General features: G+C 43.5%; 1 protein-coding gene across 1 annotated transcript in view; it reads right to left on the reverse strand.

The window, feature by feature from the left end:
* The window catches only part of kcnh8 (potassium voltage-gated channel, subfamily H (eag-related), member 8), a 385,185-nt gene that overhangs the window by 104,257 nt on the left and 258,541 nt on the right, over window positions 1–22,387 (reverse strand). The window contains exons 8-9 of the mRNA XM_048612148.1: window positions 11,429–11,626; window positions 3,120–3,319 (exon numbers count right to left, since the gene is read on the reverse strand). Coding sequence (XP_048468105.1) covers window positions 3,120–3,319; window positions 11,429–11,626 — 398 coding nt within the window. The remainder of the gene's footprint in view (window positions 1–3,119; window positions 3,320–11,428; window positions 11,627–22,387) is intronic.

Raw genomic sequence — 22,387 nt, forward strand, 5'->3', positions numbered from 1 at the left:
AGGATTCAAAGTGGTCATTGTATTATTATCAGGGAGATAGATTCAGCAATAATGCTGAGGGTTTTTTTTTATATTCAACCTAAAATAATGAATATATTTTATCAGCACATTACTGAACACTACTCTCTGCTTGTTAAGAGTAAAAAGGAAAACTCATGCAATATGATGCAGTTGTTCAATTTACTGAAGTTGTTTCTGAAAGTACTTGGTATTGGACATAAATGACTGTTGCCCTGAAGGGGTGCCCAAAGCAGGAGGCAGATTTTTCCACAACTAATTCTCTAATAATCCGAGTGTTAATGACCGGCAATCAGGGACCCCACCTGGACAGCTGGCAGCTCGACCACTGCTGGGACACCAAGCTAGAAGCAGCAGCAGGAAGCCATCCTTTTAAGAAGGGAATTTGGATCATGGTCACTGGGGAGAGGCAGGCCCGACTGAAGTGGAGAGAGGGTTCTTGAAGGTGAAGGTGTTTGCAGCACTTTACACTTGCTTTGAGTGACAGAGTGCCAAGTCAGGAAGAACTACCCCAATGGTTTGCACAGGAAGTTGGCAGGAATTACTGACTGATCTTTCAGCATGGCGGAGGGCCTGTACCACTGGTAAAAAAAATACAATGACAGTAGGAAGATGTTCTTAAGTGGTCCTTAATGGCTGCTTAAGGGACTCAATATATCTCTGGGTGAGAAGGCCATCCTCCACTTTACCTGCTACTGATAAAATTCCATGATGTTGAGAAGGTGGCAGTCATTTCATTTCCTTTCCCACTTAAGGACCTCTCTACCTTCCATAATGCGTCTGAGAGCCCCATTAAATTCTACCCAAGGAGTGACACAAGTACAGAATCATGGAAAGAGGAGGAGAAAGGAAAGTGTTCGTTTTTCAAAAAAAAACTTTTCTCCTGTGATAGAAACTGTGAGATTTACATGTATGATTTTAAATGTAGAGTGAATAGCTTTGTGCACGAAGGGACTGTTGTTAATTTTAGATTGTTTGGAACGCAACAAGATAAGTGATGGGGTTGATTATAGAGCTCTGGAATTTGTTCATTTTTCTCGGTTTATGGAAAATGCCCTTAACGGAGAGATTTTTAGTTTCACTGAAGCAGTCCTGTGAAGTTCTTGGAATGGGATGGCAATATGCTGCAGTGCTCCTGAAAAGGGAATGATAGATACAGTGAATTAGATTACAATGGAGTGAAGGGTTAGTGTTAGTCCCAGACCTGATGTGGTGGGACAAATAAAGTCCAGGAGACACTACTTAAAGTTCAGGTACAGTGAAACTCAAACATATGATTGCTCCAGGAAGAAGCTATCAAAATTTCAATCTAAAAGTTGAAGTCAAAACTAATTTAAACAGACGAAGATGTAAGGTGCAGGGATTCTGGTGTGAGTAATATGTGGGTGGTGCCTTGGGGAGTGGAACAGTGGTGTTTTCTGGGTACTACACAAAAGCTGTTTTGGTTCTTTGCTATAAAAGAATGCTTTGGGATTAATGGGATTATACTTGTACTGGGTGTTTAATTTTTTATTGAAATTGTATCATACATAGATAGCTTGGGTTATTCTATTTGATTTTCATTTCTTTTGTAATAAACTTCTGTTTTATTTTTAAACCAAATCTGCAGCTTTTGCTGCTTATATTTCAGTGAGAGGCTGCTACATTGAAAACAAATAAGGATATGATTTATAAAACCTGGTTCCTGACTGGGCTCTGACTTCTCCAGTAAAACATCAGATGTGACCTTAACACACCCTATTCAAGAATGTGAATACAACTTTGAATGCTGCATCAAAGAAACAGCAAGATGATCAGGAGATGGAAGCAAACAAGGTGAATGGACATCAGGTACATACATTGTGAATGCACCTATATCCAATGCACTGCATGTACTACCTACTATTTCGGCACATTAATCTTATGGCAGTGCTCTGTGTCAGGGGGATAGACTTGAAAAGGAAATCTATCAAAAGAAATGTATAACCTCATGATCCCAGAACAGGAGACAGAACTACAGTCCAATATCACCATTGGATTTCCAGTGAAAGTGATCCCAATCCATAACCCTTTGTTACATTGTTGTTCTAAGCAATCATCTTAATTATGCAGAATAAGTGAGCATTATGTGCACAGATCCATTGAACAGATGAAAGAGGCTATGCATAAATATTCAAAGCCTAAAATTCACTTTAACATTTATCAGCCGCAAAATATACATTTTTCAAAAGAATACACTGTAGCTTTCTCTGAGGCTCGAGGCAACATTGATCACAATCATATTACACATTCAGCATCTGTTTTGTGCGTCACCAACAGAACCAGAGTTTTATGAAATTCCAAGCAGTCTATAAACATAGAATGAGATCATGTGTCTCGATCAACGCTCCTTATATTGCTACAAATCAAGCATCCAAAATCTTCCTTGTATGACTAGAATGCCATTCCTTGGCCTCTTAGAGACTCCCAGTAAATGTTACAACCTAACACTCCTGACATGAAACTTCATCTGCTGCTGATGCACATTGGAAATTCAGATATGAAGGTCAATTCCTGCAACACCCATTGCCATGTAGTTGAAGCCAAATTATTTCTCTGTGTCAAAACTGGTGGTGAAACTATTGACATGCCATGCTCAGTCCCATATTAAGGAATAGTCTCTTAACTGAACACCATAGCTTAAGTGAAGGGAAAATGAGAATTTCTTTTCAAAGTGGGGGGAGAGAGAGATAACCCATGGAAGATGGTACACGAGGTATAGCACTGGCCTTTGTTTACGTAAAGAGACAGGGGATACAGTAATGAAGTGATTTGTATGAACTGCCATGGAAATTCATGTTGGTAGGCTCTGCAGCCTTTTGTTTCCCTTCTGGATGATCCTCAATAGAATCTCCATGAATGAACTCTATCAGTGCTCAAATGCAAAATCTTCTGATGCCTGTCTACAGCTGAGCTATCAGATAGTCCAATGGGACAGAGAAGAAGCAAAATCAGGACTCAATCACACAGCAAAAAAGGTACAGTTATGGTTAAAATAGTCATAGTTTTCAACATTCAAACTGACTTTCAATAATATGTGAAAGTATTTCATTGTAGCAGATGCAAATTATGAAAGAAATTACCTCATTAGCATCAATTCCATTGTTGACCGACCACGTTGTCTGGAAGTACTCAAGCATTCGCTGTTTGAGCTGCTTTGGCAGATGATGGACTCGAATGAAATCTTTTAGATCTTTGATTCTGTGGTGATACAGAGACCACCTGGAGTACATGCGCTGAATGATTGCAGTTACATTCCCAAATACCAATGCATGCATCAATGCTGAGAAGAAAGAAAAGCAAGTAGTTAATAGATCATACAACAATGTTAGTAAAATAGGTCAGTTTATAGGATTGAAAAGCACCAATGTGTATGGATGAGTGGGCTACTTGCCAAAAGCAGAACAGTTCTTGGTATTTCTGATCTTGCAATCCCAATAAACTGAACGGGAAGTTTTTCAGAGTTACTTTCCAGCTGCTAGCTAGAAGTTCTTACGAGGGCTCATCATCATCATAGAATCCCTACAGTGTGGAAACAGGCCCTTCGGCCTAACAAGTCCACAACAATCCTCAGAGCACCCACCCAAACCCATTCACCTATAACCCACCTAATCTATACATTCCTGAACACTACGGGCAATTTAGCATGGTCAATCCACCTAGCCTGCATATCTTTGGACTGCGGGAGGAAACTGGAGCACCTGGAGGAAACCCACGCAGACACTGGGAGAATGTGCAAACTCCACATAGACAGTCACCCAAGGCTGGAATTGAACCCGGGTCCCTGGTGCTGTGAGGCAGCAGTGCTAACCACTGTGCCACCGTAAAATGTATTCTCAACTTGCAAACATGCAGAAAGTGTCTTATTTTCTCATAATAATTACTTTATGAGTATTTCACTATCTGGTAAAATCTAAAATATGAACAGAAAATACTCTCATGACAAGTGTAACTGTGTTGTTATTGTGTAACAATAACATTAACATATTGAATCTACAGAGGTGTGTAATTTGTGGCCAGCTTTCAATGTTATTGCAATGCTCCTGATTTAATTACCACAGATCAATCATGTCATTAGAAAAGAACTTTGGCTGTGTTTAGACCATGCATAAGTCTGCTAACCATGTAATTATATTGTTCCTCAAGCTATAACCAGGGAACAGTTCTTTATGGCACCATATCAATTTGCAGCCAAACCCTTATTTCCCCAGAACTAGCCTCTCCAATCCCAGTCTTTCAGTGTCCCTTGAATGTGTATGTGGGGGATGAGTACCAGCATATAGAAGCAGAAACATAAGTAAGGTGCATAAAGGATGAGAGTGGTCCATAGTGCTGGAGAAGAAAGTAGCTCTACATTACATAGAAGCAGATGAAGCTGGACAATGAGGAATACATTCAAAGATAGCGTCAAACAAGATGAATAAGCTTGGTGAGTTAAAAGCACAGATAGACATATGGGAACATGATGTAGTGGCCATAACAGAAATGAGGTTAAAAATGGTGAGGACTTGAAGCTAGATATCCAAGGATACAAAGTGCTCAGAAAAAAATAGAGAAGGGAAAAAGGGAGATGGATAGCAGCATTGACCAGGGAACAGATCAGAGAATTGGAAAAAGAAGATGTTCTTGAGATAATAATCCAGAGGGTCTGAGTGAGTGCCCTCACTCCACAGACATGCAACAGAATATTATTCTCAGATTTATCTATGTTGGCAGCCTCCACAAAAGAACAGAATAGGAAAGACTGTAAAACATATGGAAAGTGAGGTAAAAACGAAGGTAAAGCCAAAAAACAAATTAAGTATCAGACATAAAACAGGAGCAATAGAAACACAAATAGAAAGAATAACAAAAGGGATTGAGAAAAAAGTAGCAAAACAAATCATATGACATAATGAATTACTGGGTATGGGGAGCAAGAAGACAGCACTGTCCAGTAATAAATATGCTTTGTTATAAAGCGTTAAAGCACGTTGTCATAGGAGATTAACATATGCTAACCAAAACCAGATGAACATTTAGTATAGAACTGAATTTTACTTGCAACTAAATTCATTTTAATTCCTGGGCTGTATTCATGTGACAATTTTCATTCACCTCAGTTCACCATTAACAATAGGTATATAATTTATTAGCCACAAATTAGATTATGATGTGTTGCTTGTGGGTGTCAGTGTTACTCAAGACCCAAACATGAAAAATTACCATAACCCTTTTAGCTACTTCCCATATGGTCCATGTTGTGTGCCTTGACACTCAAAGAGAGATAGCACAGGTGTGCTCTGTGCACACTGGAAGCTTGCAGCTTAGGTGGATCATGATGTTAAATAGGTTCTGTTGCTCAGTTGGCTGGAAGGCTGATTTGAGATACAGAGTGATGCCAACAGCGGAGGTTCAATTCCTGAACTGGCTGAGGTTATCATGAAGGACTCTCCTTCTCCACTTCTCCCCTCACCTGAGAAATGGTGCCCCTCAGATTAAACCACCACCAGTCATCTCTCTCTAATCCTGTTCTCTAACACTTTGATGCACAATTTTCCGTCTTGGATCTCACAAGTCCAGTTAATGTGCTCTCTCTTTTATATCCATGTATATAAGTTCCACTGCATGAGGGACCCTCACCAACATCATACAAATGGCAAGCCATCCAACTTCCATGTTTTGTTATTTATAGCGTTATAGTGTCATACAGCACAGAAATAGATCCTTCGGTCAAACTCGTCTGTGCTGACTAGGTATCCCAATATGACCTAATCCCATTTGCCAGCATTTGGCTCATATCCCTATTCATATACCCATCCAGATGCCTCCACCACTTCCTCTGGCATCTTCCAGACATACACCACCCTCTGCCTTAAAAAAAGTTGCTCAGGTCCCTTTTAAATCTTTCTCATCTCATCTTAAAACCTACGCCCTCTAGTTTTGGACTCCCCCACTCTGGGAAAAAGACCTTGGCTGTTCACCATATCTATGCATCTCAAATAAACCTCTATAAGGTCACCCGTCATTTTTTCTAGTGAACAGTTAATTACTGTACCTTTTGAGTTCAGTTATGCTAGCTCAGCTTTCTATAAACAATAGCAGTGAGTGTTTTTGGACAATAAAAACCTCTGCATAAGCCCAGCTGTACAAAGCAGTTGTCATCATTACATTCCTGTACTGCAGTGAGACTTGGACTGGGTCTCTGCTATACATGAGTGTGCGAGAGAAATTGTAACAAAATGCCTCCATCACATCTTCTGGATTCAATGAGAGGTCCATCGAAGCAATCTGCACAAAGATTCAGGTAAAACTCCTGCCAAATTAAATACAATGGACTGGAAACTGTACCCAGATGGCTGACAAACATCTTCTTGTGCCATGTCCTTTTTTTGCACCACCTAAGTTCTAGGAAGGAAAAAGACTGCTCTGTGATGACATTCTGAATCTCCACTTGAAGTGAGATAGCGTTGATGTTTATGGCTGGGAGTAGCTTGCTACCAGTCATTCAAAATTATATCAACACATATTCAAACATATATTCCAGCAAGATGGTGGGAGGGTAAGATGCTCCATTCGGAGCCCTTCTCTGACCCCACCTCAGTGTCTGACAGTGTCTGAGACATTTACATTTCACCAAGGCAGGTAATGAAATGGGTCGCCTCCTACAACTCACTCTGCATCCTCACATTCAGGCAAGGGTGGCATTGCCAGTGGTTGTCAATGTTTGCCCTAGTTGTTATGCCAATGGATCTTTGGAGGAAGAAGCAGCCAACATGAGCAACAACTCGCAGTTCACTGCCCATCGTGGCATCAGGAAGACAACAGTTGCCTGTGTAAAAGGAAAGGAGATTGCATGCCACCTCACTGGCCAAAGAGAAGCGTGAGGGAGTACATGGATTTGGGAGAATTTGGGGATTACAGTGGTGCAGCAAACCAGTGAGTGCACACATGTAGTTCTGTGGGCCCTACACATGGCCTCAGCACAAAGGCTACCATTCATTACCAGTCAGCTGATGACTGACCAGTACTCAGAAGGTCCTTGAATGCTTGCTATATTGGGAGCAGCCACAACCTATTCATCTTGCATGTCAGCCATACCCACCATCTTTGGCTGGCCACAAAGGACTGGAGGTTAGCTGCTGGGAGATGATGGATACATCTTCTAGACTTGTCCTATAATTCAAACCATGTAGAAACCAGGAATCTTGTGGAGCAAACTGTGGGAATGCTGAAGGAAGCGTTACACTATCTCGAGGGAAATATGTCAGCTCCTCCACTCCCCTACCTACACCCCTTACAATCATCTGAGCTCATCTCCAAGGTTGTGATGGTTTGCTCCATCCTCCGTAACCCTGTCCTTTCGAGCAGAGACCACCTCCAGAGGAAGGGAGGAAGAACTATCATCCCTCTGCTCTGAATGGGCTGTCTGTGACTGGACACTTGGAACGCAGTTCTCCTGAACTGTCACAGATGTGTCACAGATGTTCTACAATTCCCCATCTTTCAAATCATCTGCTGCATCAGAGCATCCTCTTCACTCAATTTTCTTGAAAGTAAGCTAATTAATAAAAAGCACTCTACAATAACTTTATCTAACTATATCCAATAAACTTCTAATAATACACAGACTGAACTGTGGATTCCCTTGCTGCCTGTGTTGTGGGTGCCTCATCCTGGCCTGGTGCTCTTACTCAGTGGCTGCAATATGGTTGTTGGGAACCTGTGGAATTTCTCAGGAAGGGGCTGAGGAATAGTGTTGTAGGATGATCACAAACAGCCCTGGCCCTTTAGTGCGCAGCTTCAAACTGGTTGATGTCTGCATGGGCATCTGAAGCCTGGGGTGGTTCAGAGTCAACTGCAGGGGATCTGAGATGTTGACTGGATTCTGCCTTTGCTTCAACAGAGGCTGAGACATTGGCTGTCAGATGGTCTATCACGGCAGGAAAGCAAGCATTCACATGGAGTTGGCTTCCATGCTGCAAATTATCTACACAAAGCTGGAGCCAGGCACCAGCATGTTCCTTGATAGTGGCAAGAGACTCTCTAACAGGCCTGCCAAAGCAATCAGTATCTTTGAGTGTTTGCCCAGCAGTGTTTTTCCTGCAAGCCTCCACATCTCATCTGCATCTTCAGCAGCAGAACAGCTTGACTTTGCCCGCTGGTGGGCTGGCACATGAACTCGCCTTTTTCTCTGGCCTGGTCCCCTTTGCCTGTGTGCTGCTCCTGACTCCATATTACCCTCTAACATTCTCTTAGTGCCAGTATCTGGTGGCTGCAAGGGTCAGATATAATGATGATGCTTTTCCAGCATATGCCTGTTGTTCCTCTCATCCTTCATGAAGAGGATGCACCGTCTGGCCTGGTAGCAGCAACTCATAGCTGTCTGAAAGCAGAAATACAAAGCAGGAGGCTTGGAATGAGGGAATAATGGTTGGATGTAAAACCAAGCAATCTATTGTCTGACATCTGCTGCTTGCATCTAATGTGAAAAACCCAGATGAGGGTGAAGTGGTACATTGAAAAGTGGCAAAGGCAGAAACATATCTATCTTCATAGCCTCAGCAACATCAGATGCAATGGGCTCAGTACAGCCATCCTCTCCAAAGAGCTCAGTCAAAGCAGGCCTGTCTATCCGTCATCAGCTTTCTACTTCTCCCTGTGGTTATGGATCACAGTGCCTTTAAAAAAAGGGCAGATTTCTGTGAGTGTGTTGCAATTTGTTCAGTCATGTGCCTGCCATAGCTGAATAGCTGGAGCTATGTGGAAGCACTGAGAGATGGTGAGAGACTGGAAACACTGGTATATATGTGAGGGCAAGGTGGATTATCTGAATTAGACTATGATACACAGAATAGCAAGAGATGTTGACAGAGCCAATGAGGGGGAAATATTGACAGAGCCGAGGGTCGGGGGGATGGAGGAGATGTTGACAGAGCTGTTGGCAGTGAGGGGAGCGGGGGGTTTGGGGGGAATGGTTGAGGGGTGTAGGAGATGTTGACAGAGCCAGGAGGTAGGAGATGTTGACAGAGCCAAGGGGAGACATTGATGGAGCCAGGGATGGTAGGGGGCTGGGGGAGCAGGGACGATGTTGATTGAGCAGTGGACACTAGGCTCCAGGAACTTATCTTAGTGAGCAGCTCCCTTTTCCATTCAGGGTGCACGTTTCAGGGTCCCCTATATGGATGGCTTCTTTTTTTCTCTCGCAGTCCCCTTGTTATTGCCTGCAGTGCCACATTATAAAACCTGGTATCCCTCTTTCCATTCTTTTTGTCTCATGACCTCTTATTGCAACCAGATCCTGTGGTGAAGTTCCTCAAGTTATTCCAGTTCTAGACGAATATACAAAACCATTAAGCTCCCAGGAGAGGAAGGATCAACTGGCTCTTCTCCTTTATTCATCAAGGTGGTTTTGTAAAGAAGCCTTTCCCAGTGGCTGCCTTTCTCCCAAACTGACTGACTTTATGTTAAAAAGAGCCAATTTGACCAGGTTTTCTTGAGTTAACAGTATAGTTCCTATCAATTGGCTTGGTTAAGCCACTTAGCTTCTAATACTCAGAACAAAAGAATTGTTTTTGCTGCAATGCAAAGGTGAGGAGTTGGTGGTTCTTCAACTGTGACTAGCATAGCACATGAGGACACAAACCTTGGCTGGTACACATGGCCCTCAATTCACTTGCACACACAGACCAGAGTTGCAGTCAAACTTTAAGCCTTTTTTAAAAAAATATTCCTGAAAAGACAAAATACAATAAATATTTGCAAGTAACAGGTTTCTGCTGAGAAGAGGGAAATAGTTAACATCCTCATTAGACCCAAGATAGCGGCAGAGTAGGATGCTCCAGCTGGAGCTTGTCTGCTCCATCTGTTCCTTTTTTTTCCTTTCTTTTTTCTTTTCTCTCTGTCATTTTCCTCTTCTGCCAGTGGCCCTGAGTGGTGCGTGGATGGTGGCCAGCAGGCCCACAGCAGGAGCAGCCTGAGGGGCCTAGAGCTAAGATGGTTACTGGTTGGGAACTGGTGGAGCCTGATCAGACCACGTGGAAACCCTTATAGAAAGACTGTAATGTCCATCTTTTTATCTTTATTTCTTATTTTATTTTAACTTGTACTTATACTATGTATATCTGTAATGTAGTGTAACATTTTTCCTTATTTTCTCTATTTTTTGTATCTAAGGTTGTACCTAGATACTTCGTACCAAAGATGGCTCTGTGTGTTGGCGACATTGTACAATCTTCACTGTACTCCTGTTCTCCTGTAACTTGAGTACACATTACAAGAAACATAATTCTAATTCTCTTCTTGTTACATTTCTCTCTGTCTGAAGTTTCCCTGACATTCCATGGGTCCCACACAGTTATTTGTCCAACAGCACTGAATTTACATCTGAAAACTTTTTTTTTGTCTGCAGTAATCCTCTTCTTTAAATAAAAAACACATTTTGGAATTAAAAGTTAAAAATGCCCATAGTACTTCAAGGTTCTGGTCCATCGTCATGACACCATGCTTTTCCTTGCAGCTAAATTTTCTTGAGGCAGTTCCAGCAGTTCTCCTTTGAGATGGGTAGGATAGTGGTTAGAGGCTGTCAGAGGCTATTAGAGGCTGTTAGAGCATGCATCATGTCAACCAGTTGCTTGTAGAGCATTGAGCCAATCAGCATTGAACTTCATACTGAAGTCATTTAGATGAGGAGGCATGACGTTCACATGCTTAAATTTTTAATTATATCACATTTTGAAATCTAAAAGATTAAATAGCTTGGAAACATTTTGGTTTCATCAATACATATTGATATCTCCATTATTAATTATGACTGTAACTGAGCACTACCATCGATAATAAATAAGTTACTGACTGAAATGGAGATTGCATTATGACTCTTTTCAACAGAATTCATAAGTACACAGAAAACACTTTGAATAGATATAAGATAAACATAATAACAAGCAGCAAGAGTAGGCCACTCAGACCTTCAAGCCTGTTCTGCCGTTCCATTTGATCACGGCTGACCCTCTGTCTCTATGCCATATTCTTGCTTTCCGAGCATATCCCTCGATGCCCTTAAAATCTCAAACATTGAATAAAAGCCTTGATCATTTTAAATCTGTCAGAGAAACTGAATACACAGAGGCAAAGGTGTATACTATGAAGCAAATTAAATTTTACCTAGACCAGTGAGGAGACTGATGAGAGATTCAGCAGTACATGTACTTTTCGAGCTTCTTCATTGGCCACCCATAAGATGACCCACAGGATATCCACCTCCAGGTGTTTTAATGGAGTACAGCAGGTGTCCGATGCAATACAGCTTGCTGCATGCTAACTCCCAAGTTGAATTTCCAACCTAATAAATCTTATGCAGACAGGCTATGTTGAAACTCTACTGATAACACACAAATATAAATGAACATACCTCCTATCAGCATTGTGCAGATGGAAAAGATCTTCTCTGCCTCGGTATTGGCAGAAACATTTCCAAATCCGACACTGGTCAGGCTGCTGAGCGTGAAGTAGAGAGCAGCAATGTAGGCACTTCTGATTCCAGGACCTCCCAGTGTGTTATTGTCATAATATGGAGTTTCAAGGCGTTTTCCCAATTCATGCAGCCAGCCTATAACCGCAGATTGAAAATGACTAATTACCAATAGAACATGTCTTTAATCATTAAAGATGCAGGCACACAAAATTAGGAATTAATCCCTTGAGCATGGTCCACCATTCAATTGGATCATCATTGATCCAAAGTTATCTCATCCTCGTTTATCCATTAGTACTCCATATCTCATGAGTAAAAATTGAAGCATAGGGGTGAAAAGTTATCGCAGGTAGGTGGAAATGTTTGTAATCAGATTAGCCATGGTTTTACTGAAAGGCAGAGCAGGCTTGAGGGGCAGACTGGCCTAATCCTGCTCCTAATTCATTATTCATGTCTTCAAGACACGCCCAATCCCACTCCACAGTATGCGTGGCAATTGTCTGGTCACACTCTTATTTTTCTTCCCTCCCTGGAATCGATGGGTATTAATTCACTGAGACCCAGCTTCAGCCATGGAGGCAATGATGCTGCTGCAGTGTGATCCTTTATAAAAGGCTGAACCAGGCCACAAACTAAGCATTGGGACTCATTAGCAAAAACTAGACTTGGGGCCGGTGTCCCATGTGTGAATATACATATGTACTTATAACTTAACATAGGATAAGGGCATTACTGGCTCATCGTCATTTATTGTCTTTGAGAAGGTGGTGGTGAGCTGTCATCTTGAACAGTTGCAGTCTATGTTGTGTAGGTATGACCCGAGTGATTCAAAGGAGGAACTTCCAGGATTTTGGCACATGAGGGAACAACGATATTGTTCCAGGTTAGGATGGTATGGGGCCTGGAGGGAAAGCTGCAGATTGTGATATTTCCATGCATCTGCTTCTAGGTGTGAGAGGTTGCAGATTTAGAAGGTGTTGCCTAACGACCCTTGGTGGAGTTACTCCTGTGCATCTACTAGATGGCGCACATCTAGTGAGCATCAGCGGATGGAGAATATATTAAAGGCAGCCAAGGAGGTACCAATCAAGCAGGTTGTTTGGTCCTGCATGGTGTCGAGCTTCTTGACTGTTCTTGAAGCTGCACTTATCCAGGCAAGTGGAAAGTATTCTAGCACATTCTTCACTTCACGAAAAAATTATTTTTTGGGGTGATTGCTGAAAGACCACTGAAGGATCACTAACAGATGAAGCCCAGATTTTGCTGAGGGGTCCTAAAAAAGCACCATTTTCAAATGTAACAAGTCTAATGTTGGACTAGGGATGCCTGAAAAATTATTCAGCTTAAATCAGGTCTAACACCTTTCAGGTATTATTTAAATGTGAGACATTTCTGCACAAAAATGTTATACATTGCACTAATCTCACCCATAAAATGATTGCAGCAAGATCAAACTTTTAGCATACCCGCCTCTGCTTTGTGTCTAAACCTATTGAATTTGATCAGGTTTAGAAAGATACAATGTGAGAAATGATGGCCCAGATTGTCCAAAGGAACTGCAGTAAATGGTGAAGTGAACAAAAACAAAATTGCTGGAGAGGCTAAGCAGGTCTGGCAGCATCTGTGAAGGAAAAAACAAGAATTAACGTTTTGGGTCCGGTCACCAGACCCGTAATGTTAACTCTGTTTTTTCCTTCACAGATGCTGCCAGACCTGCTGAGCCTCTCCAGCAATTTTGTTTTTGTTCCTGATTTACAGCATCCACAGTTCTTTTGGTTTTTATTTTGTATATGGTGAAGTGTTTGCTGCTATTGTGTTTTGGGGTCCTGAGGGAGTCCTGGCCTACACACATACTGTGCATAATATTTATCTGGAAGCTTACATTTCTGGGCAGAATTTGCCAACGGATCACACCTAGAATGTCTCTGACACTGATCTTTGATGTTTACTCTACTCTTCAATTGCTGTTAATCTCCAGTGAATAGGACATTGGGGATCTCCAATGAATAGGACAGTTGTATAGGAAAGACTTAAACAATATCCTCCACCTGCATCTGATGTTCACTTTGCCCTACGCCCCTGACATTGCTGATTTTACAACTCACTCACTCATTCCTCTTGACAATCCTCAATACACCCCCCACACAATGACAGTTTCCCCCTCAACACCCTAGCAATACTCAATACACCTATACCTCTACAGCCCAGACAATGCTGAAACATCCCACACCCGGACAAACGACCAAAATCCTCCCCTCACACCCTGACAGTGCACAAACACTCTCACCTGCAACAATGCCCAACCCCACCATAAGCATCAACGCACATTACCACCCCCCCAACAATGTTTAGCCACCCTCACCCTGACAATGCTCATGCCAACAACACCCTGATATATCAGTTAATGGTTCTGAAAAAGTTAATGTTCTTATTACATTGAGCTCCACTAACTCTGTTGATGTCACCCACAGTTTCTGAGTGGAGACAGTGAGTCGTGCTTAAGCTTTTGAAGCGAGCATATGGTCCTTATGGTCCCAGTGACTGTAGTTGTACCTCTTGCTATCCTGCAATACACCTCCTTGTTATGTAAGAACAGTGCCCCTTCTGCAGTGGTGTATCCTCCACCACTAATTAATAGACAGGCCCATGATCCAGCAAGACAGGGACAGCAAATTGGCTCAAACAATTGTTACCCAGTGCTATGTACAAATGTGCCATGGCAAATATTAAAATCCACCAGGGGTGGTCATCTGGTAAAATACCATGACCCTGACAATGCTCAAGACCTCTCCCCAGTCTGCAGTGCTTCATCATCCCTATCCCAAAAGTCCCAGCACTCCTCATCCTCCATGAATTCACGTCTTAAATGTTCAAAATATTTTTTTAGAAAAAAAGCTTTCAGCTTTAAAAATGTGAACTCAGCGTAACATTACAAGCTTGCTGGCCTGAAAGGCAGTCATTGAGCAGGTGATAGCAGGAGAGCTGATCTTGCCACTCCGCCCCTTCACCAGTCCCTGCTCATAGATCTCCATGATGCATCTTCTCTCCAGGACACGGAGTCCTGGCTGAAAGGATGAAGCAAGAATCTGCTTCTCATAAAAACTGAGAAAAAACCCAGCAGTTGCTGGAATGTGCTTATAATAGTGGACAGCTGCTACCATGGCATCACTACTGATCAGAAGAGCTGGCTCAATAACTCAACAAAGTGAAATTTAACCATGATTTGATGTGCTGATGGAAATGGAAAAATTCAGGGCCACAACTGCTTTCCTGTATCATCCTCCTCCTGTGCTAAAGCTATGAGGTCTGGCTCCAAGAGGTGGTGTAGTTCTGTAATCGAAGCCTTGGTAAATCACACCTGCTGCACACAGCTCAGCCTGAATTTTAATGCCCCATCCTCTCCCCCATGAACAGACTGGTAGACAGCCAGTTGCATGATAATTTCACACTGTGCTATTCATGGCACCTATTTACATATCTCTCTATTTCTTCCTCCTCCTGTCTGCCCTGACCCCAGCTCCACTTGTCCCCTTTACTGAGGCCTGTCAACCTCCCCAATTAGCTTCCCAGCTCCAACAATGATGTTCTGTGAGGACAAGATGCAGCTCCAGCAGTGACCACCACTTCCAGTGGTACTATTGGGAGCACAGCTCTACTTCATTGGCCCACATCAGAAGTCACATGACACCAGGTTATAGTCCTACAGGTCTATTTGGAATCACACAAGCTTTTGGAGAACAGCCCCATTGTCAGGTGCAGTGAGAGAACAGGGCACACAGACACAGAGTTTATAGGCAAAGAGATCAAGGGCAGAGACTTCAGAAGATCATGCAACTGGTGTGAGTGGAGTGTCAGATGATAAATCTCCACAGGTGACCAAGAGTGATAGACAGTGTGTGAAGTGTTTATAAAGTCAATGTCAGTGCTGTGCTGTCATGACAATCAGGCAGAGCCATAGGAATATACAAAAGGTGACATCTCCAGTCAGACAGGGAATTGTAGGTGTAAGGCTTTGTTCAGAATCAGTCTCAGAGTTTTAACCCGGAATCAGCCTGGTTTTAGTTCGAAAGCTGGAATTTTGTATCTGCAAATAAACAAACATCATGGATGAAATGATTCAGCCCATAGATGTGTGTGTGTGTGTGTATGTACGTGTGTGAGAGTGTGTGTGTATGTGGGAGAGAGCACTCGTGTGTGAGAGAGTGTTTGGTGAGTGTGAGTGTGTGTGTGAGTGAGTGTGTGTGTGAGAGAGGGTCTGTGTGAGTGTGTGTGTGAGGAGAGTATAATAAGTAATTCAAAACTGTGCAAACTTATTAAAGTAATGAGATCATAACAACTTATCAAGGTGATGCTGTCAAAACGGAAGAGTAAGGAAGATATTACAGATACAGAAGAGTGTGGTGGGATCACCTGTAGTGCAATATGAACCCCAGATCATGGTTGAGGCTGTCTTCATGGGTACAGAACTTGGCTACCAGTCTCTGCTCGGTGATTCTGCGTTGTTGTGCATCTTGAAGTCCACCTTGGAGGGCGCTTACCTTAAGATCGCAGGCTGAATGCCCTTGACCGCTGAAGTGTACGCCCACTGGGAGGAAACAGTGTACCAATGTGCCATGGCAAATATTAAAATCCACCAGGGGTGGTCATCTGATAAAATACCATGACCCTGACAATGCTCAAGACCTCTCCCCAGTCTGCAGTGCTTCATCATCCCTATCCCAAAAGTCCTAGCACTCCTCATCCTCCATGAATTCACGGCTCTCTCTCACACACACACACACACACACATACTTTCACATACATGCAAATACACGTACATACTCTCTCTCACACAAACACACATACACTCACACAGAACCTCTCTCTCACACACACATACTCACACCCATATACTCTCTTACACACACGCACTCTCCCTCTCCCTCCCTCTCTCTCTCACACAGACACACACACACACACATCTATGGGATGAATCATTTCATCCATGATGTTTGTTTATTTGCAGATACATTCTATTTTGTTCAAAAATTTGTAGTCACAGTCAGTCAGTGTGGCATCTTATAAATTCCAGCTTTCAGAATAAAACTAGTCTGATTCTGAATTAAAAGTCTGAGACAGATTCTGAACAAAGCCTATGATTGAGTGTCTGACCGGAGATGTCACCTTTTGTATATTCCTATGGCTCTGCCTGATTGTCATGACAGCACAGCACTGACATTGACATTATAAACACTTCACACACTGTCTATCACTTTTGGTCACCTGCAGAGACTTATTATCTGACACTTCACTCACACCAGTTGTATGATCTTCTGAAGTTTCTGCCCTTGATCTCTCTGCTTATAAACTCTGTGTCTGTGTGCCCTGTTCTCTCACTGCACCTGACGAAGGGGCTGCGCTCCAAAAGCTTGTGTGATTCTGAATAAACCTGGTGTTGTATGACTTCTGACTTTGTCCAGCCCAGTCCAACATCGGCACCCCCACATTTTTGCCCCACAGCTGTCCAGCCCAGTCCAACATCGGCACCCCCACATTTTTGCCCCACAGCTCTTGGAGGCAGGGCTTCATCTGCCAATGGGCATGGAAGTCTTGCTTCAAGCCAAATTAACAGCAATGGCTGCAAGATGAGTCAGCAAAATGCAGCTGGACTCACCCAACTTATAAACCACGAGGCTAAAACCTAGCCCCTCGTATTGGAAGCCCAGCAAATGCAGTATGACAAATGACATAGAATTTTCCAATCACCAAACATTGATGTAATAACTGTGGAAAGGCTCTAATAAGTTGATAAATTTACATAGGTACCTTACATTTTTAGTATAAACAAAGGGAATTATAATGGAAAAATATTGTAGTGAATTGGATCCCACTGACACCATAGAGAGAGCAAGTGTCCAAAGAAAATCTTTTGTATGTAAGGAGACCGACACCGTAATTGGGAAGGTCACTTTGTTGACAGAAAGATTGGAGCGCAGTGGACCTTGGTGAACCACATCAGTAGCTGAGAACAGGGGTGTACAAAATTGATCAGAAGTGGAAGGGGACAAGAGTAAGAGACAAGGCAGGGGGACAAGATGGAAAAAATTCACAGGAAAAGATGAGGAAGAGGGAAGCTAGGATGGGGACAGGACAGAGACAAGAGATGGGAAAGAATGAGGGAGAAGTGCAATACAATTGTCACTTTAAAAACATGTTAGTCCAGGAATTGCAAATTTTTTGGAAGAGTTAGTATTTCTCTATACCAAACCAAACTGAAAATACAGCTGCAATTCAACATAATGACTCAGATCTTCCAGTCTCAGATAGCCAGGTACCTGACGCACTCTGAAAGATGCGAGTCAGGATCTGTCAGAAATCCCAAGGCACTGGCTACGCAATAATTTCCCCGGAAGTTGTAACTTTCAATGGACAATTACCCAGAACCCTCCAAAGACACTCCCCAATTCTGAGTTAGAGTCAGAGACTTCAGACTGTTCCAATTTACCAATCTTAGCAGTTCGCCAGGAAAAGTCAGAGAGACTTAAACCTGCTTCACCTTCTGCCTAACAGTAAAACTGAGCTCCAGCCACTCATATTGACCCAACAATCACATATTGAACCACATCCACCTAAAGCCCATGTAAACTCCCCCTGACAAACTGACCAACCCCAGCCCCTACCAACACCCAACTCTTCCCCCAAAACACTTACTGGACCTCCTCCCATGCCCTTACCCAGCTGCCACCTTACCTCTTTCTCACCTGTTGCCTTACCCCTCACATTGCCACATTATTCCCCCACTCCACTTACCTTATACACTTATCACTCTCCTTGGCAAAGTGCCTCTGAACATTTAAATCCTGGGATATGGTGGTTACTGCTATAAAATGGTTTGGCATTCAGCTCCGATCCTGTACTGCGCCAGAAGTTTTCTGAGCAGATACTCTGCATTTCTTAAGAGACTTGAATCAGATGATCAGATCAGAGACACAGAGCTCCCAGGCAGAGTCAGTAAAAAGAAGCAGATTTGCAGTCTGACTGTCATTGACACCCCTCAAAAGATTTGTCTCAGTAGCTCCACTGCCACCTCAAACCCTTCACAGCCTGGTGGAGTCCCATTTTGTTCTATTCAACAGCCCTCTGGTAATCTCCTCCTTTTCGTATAACTCCACTTGCAGCTGCTCTGGTCAGCTGTTGCAGAACGTAACAAATGCCTTTTATTAGACACCGAGTGGTCCAGAGTGAGAGTTAGAGCCAACAAGGGAGCATCTGCAGGAGCATTGTTCAACTCGACATTACTGGAAAATATGGGAGCAGCAGAACAGAACAAAGTAGGCCCCAGCTGAACCAGGGGGAAGAACAACAGGGATTCACTTGAAGCCAAGTTTGTTTCAGCTGGATGTGCGACACAGTGGAGGTCAAAGTGGCCGGAATAGATACACTTCTTAAAAGAGGGCAGCACTCAGTGATACAGGAATTATGCCCAAAAGCCTCAAAAATGTTCAAACTGCAAATGTGTGAGAAGCTAGGTACACCTTTGAAAGGGCTTAAAATAGTGCTGGTGATGCAGAGGGGATAAATCTGAAATCAAGCAGTAACCATCTAAAGCTGAAATTTAAAACTGGGACTGACCCGATGCAACAGAACTGGATAATGGACAGTCTGTAGCTAGAATCTCCGAGGAACACGAAATGTGTTGGGCAGTGAACTAAACAGCGCTGGGGGCTAAATGCCAACTTCCAGATGACGGATTGAAATAGGCAATTAATGTTGTGGGGGATTGAAGATGGATTGAGATTCCTGGTGGCAAATGATGGGAACCTATTTCACATGCATTATCATTTAATGTCAGTAAAACACTATTTCACCAGATTAAATGGTGATTTGCCGTTAAGTCTGCAAAGGAGAAACACGTGCCTTCAGATTCATGACTGGTTCAGTGTGGTATGTCACAGATAAGGTTGTCTTTCTAGGCTTGGGCTGTTTTTCTTTTATTGGAGGCTTTGTTGCATGATAGAATACAAGGCATTGATGCACTGACATTGGTCGGTAGTAGATCAAGGGGATTGTGACATAGTTGATATGGAGACAAAGAGAGGAAGTGTCATCTGAACTTGTGAGGAGGGCTTACGTGAGAAAGAGGGAAGAGGTTGGACTATACCGGGATAGTCAATATCTAGGAATGGCTGGTCAAGCACGATTAAGGGATATCTAAGGTTGTAGGATGGCACAGTAGCTTAGCAGTTAGCATTGCTGCCTCACAGTGCCAGGAGCCTGGGTTCCATTCCACACTCAGATGACTGTCTGTGTAGACTTTCACATTCTCCCTGTGTCTGTGCGGGTTTTCTCCGAGTGCTCTGATTTCTTCCCACAGTCCAAAAATGTGTCGGATTGCCCATGCTAAATTGCCCATAGTGTCTAGGGATGTGTAGGTTAGGTGGATAAGCCATGGGAAGTGCAGGGTTACAGTGATGGAGTGGGTCTGGGTGGGATGCTCTTCTGCAGGTCACTTGGACTCGATGGGCTGAATGACCTGTAGAGGGAAGGTCAACGGTGAGGCTCTGTAAGTCAAAAATACAGAAGGCAGGTCCAGGGTAATGGAGGGAGGTTGGATGATGACAGATGGCAGTTTAAGGTTTGGGGCGGCACAGTGGCTCAGTGGTTAGCACTGCTGCCTCACAGCACCAGGGACCCAGGTTCAATTCCAGCCTTGGACGACTGTCTGTGTGGAGTTTGGACATTTTTCCTGTGTCTGCAGGTTTCCTCTGGGTGCTCTGGTTTCCTCCCACTGTCCAAAGATGTCCAAAGGCTAGGTGGACAAGCTATGCTAAATTGCCCATATTGTCTATGGGTGGGAAATGCAGGGATAGGGTCTGGGTGGGATGCTTTTTGGAGGGTCAGCGTGGACTTGATGGGCTGAATGGCTTGACCCCACACTGTTGGGATTCTGTGAAGAGAAAGGGGCAAGTAGGGAGGGGAGGTCCATTGTTTAGAGACAAATCAAAGGCGATGGGAGCTGCATCCATCATCACCCTTACTCAACATTCACTCAACAAGATGGTGAGTGAATGTTGAGTAAGGGTGATGATGGATGCTCCAACGGTCAAAGAAGGTCAAAGCAAGGGTGATGAAATAAGGGTCAAGGGGTAGCATAGTGGTTAGCATTGCTGCCTCACAGTGCCAGGGAACCAGGTTCGATACCAGCATTAGGTAACTGTTCATATGGAGTTTATATGCTCTCTCTGTGTTTGTGTGGTGTTCTGCTGAGTGCTGTGGTTTCCTCCCACAGTCCAAAGATGTGCAGGTTAGGTGAATTGGCCATGCTAAATGTGAGTTTCTGTGGATAGCTGGGGGGGTTGTTGCTGAGTCTGAGTCTGGGTAGGATGCTGTTCGGAGGGTTGGTGCAGACTCACTGCACTGATTAGTCTCTTTCTGCACTGCAGGGATTCTATGATGAGCAAAGATCAAAAATGACTGAGGGCAGATACAAGGGTGATGACTTCAAGTTCTAGACATAATATTGGAGTGTTCAGGGGCATAATTGCAACAACATGAAAAAGTGACTGGAATACAGGTAAAGGATATTGATGTCCATGGTGGAGTGTGTGGAAATCAGGATGTGGCTGTTGCAAAGTACGTGGTTCCCAAAAGGTCAAAAGTTCTGTCAGGAGAGAGGCCAGAGAAACTGGTGACCACTCAGGCAAAGGAGACGAGCAAAATGAACCCAACTCTCTTACTAGCTCTGGCACATCTGGAGAGAGTTTTTTTTATTCATTCATGGGGCGAGGGAGTCATTGACCAGGCAGCATTTATTGCTCATCCCTAATTGCCCGGAGGGCAGTTAAGAGTCAACCACATTGCTGTGGGTCTGGAGTCACATGTAGGCCAGACCAGGTAAGGATGGCAGATTACACCCCTAAAGGCCAGATACAGTATTGGTCAGAATGCAACAAGGAGCACCAGGATAGGGTCAGAGAGTTCAGGATTTTGACAAGCAAGGGTCAGTGTGAAGCTGAGCGCTGGCACATAATGGAATGTACGACATGTAGGCTAACTAGTGCAAATGTCACTGAGGGAATGTTGGAGACCCTGTCGAGAGGAAGTCAATGCTTTCTGTTATTTACCTACAGCTGTATTAGGAAATACTAAGCCCCTGTGGACTGAGAGGCAATTTAATAGCACCAGCTTTAAAAGTTGCTGCAAAATTGCATTTCTAAGTCAACGATTCCTTCCACGGTTCCAGTGGGGACATCTCACATGCCGCCAATCACAGATGCATCCGGGAAGTCACCAATGCCCTGTTCAGATGAATGAATGGGCTTACACAATTTGCCACAGACCCTGACAGCCAACCAGCCATTGATGTGGAGAAGGGGATTTGGTGGAATGTTGAGGTGCCTTCATCCTCCCCTGGCCTAGCCGACAGTGTACACAACCAATGGCTAGAGAGATAGAATGCAGGTCTGAGCAAATATTGTTGGAGCTGGCTCTCCACAGCAATTCACAACCTCTTCATTGAGGAAGCCACGTGCTCACATTGTGACCCATGATGGCACTTGGGATTTGTGTGGGCTTTGCAGTCAGTCACTCTGGATCTCTGCAAGATGTTCCCCTGCCTGCCTATGCACCTCCAGCAGGTTTCTTATAGCCATTTCCAGAAGCACATAGGACTCAGCATAGACCTGGTCTACAGCAGTCCTCCTAATATTTGAGATCTTGGCTGTTACATCCTCCATCAGTTGCACAGATGCGTCCTAGATGTGCCCACCAGGTTGTCACCCTGCATCCAATCATGAAAGCAAAACCACCTCGATGACTGTCTCTGCACTGGTGGGGAGTATATGGAGATAATGTGTTGGTGCATCATCTGAGTATCATTTTGTCATTCTCAGAGGTGGAGGCCAGGCTTGCTGCAGA

The sequence above is a fragment of the Rhincodon typus genome, chromosome 2 (assembly GCF_021869965.1).
Source record: "Rhincodon typus isolate 14 chromosome 2, sRhiTyp1.1, whole genome shotgun sequence".
Classification (NCBI taxonomy): Eukaryota; Metazoa; Chordata; class Chondrichthyes; order Orectolobiformes; family Rhincodontidae; genus Rhincodon; species Rhincodon typus.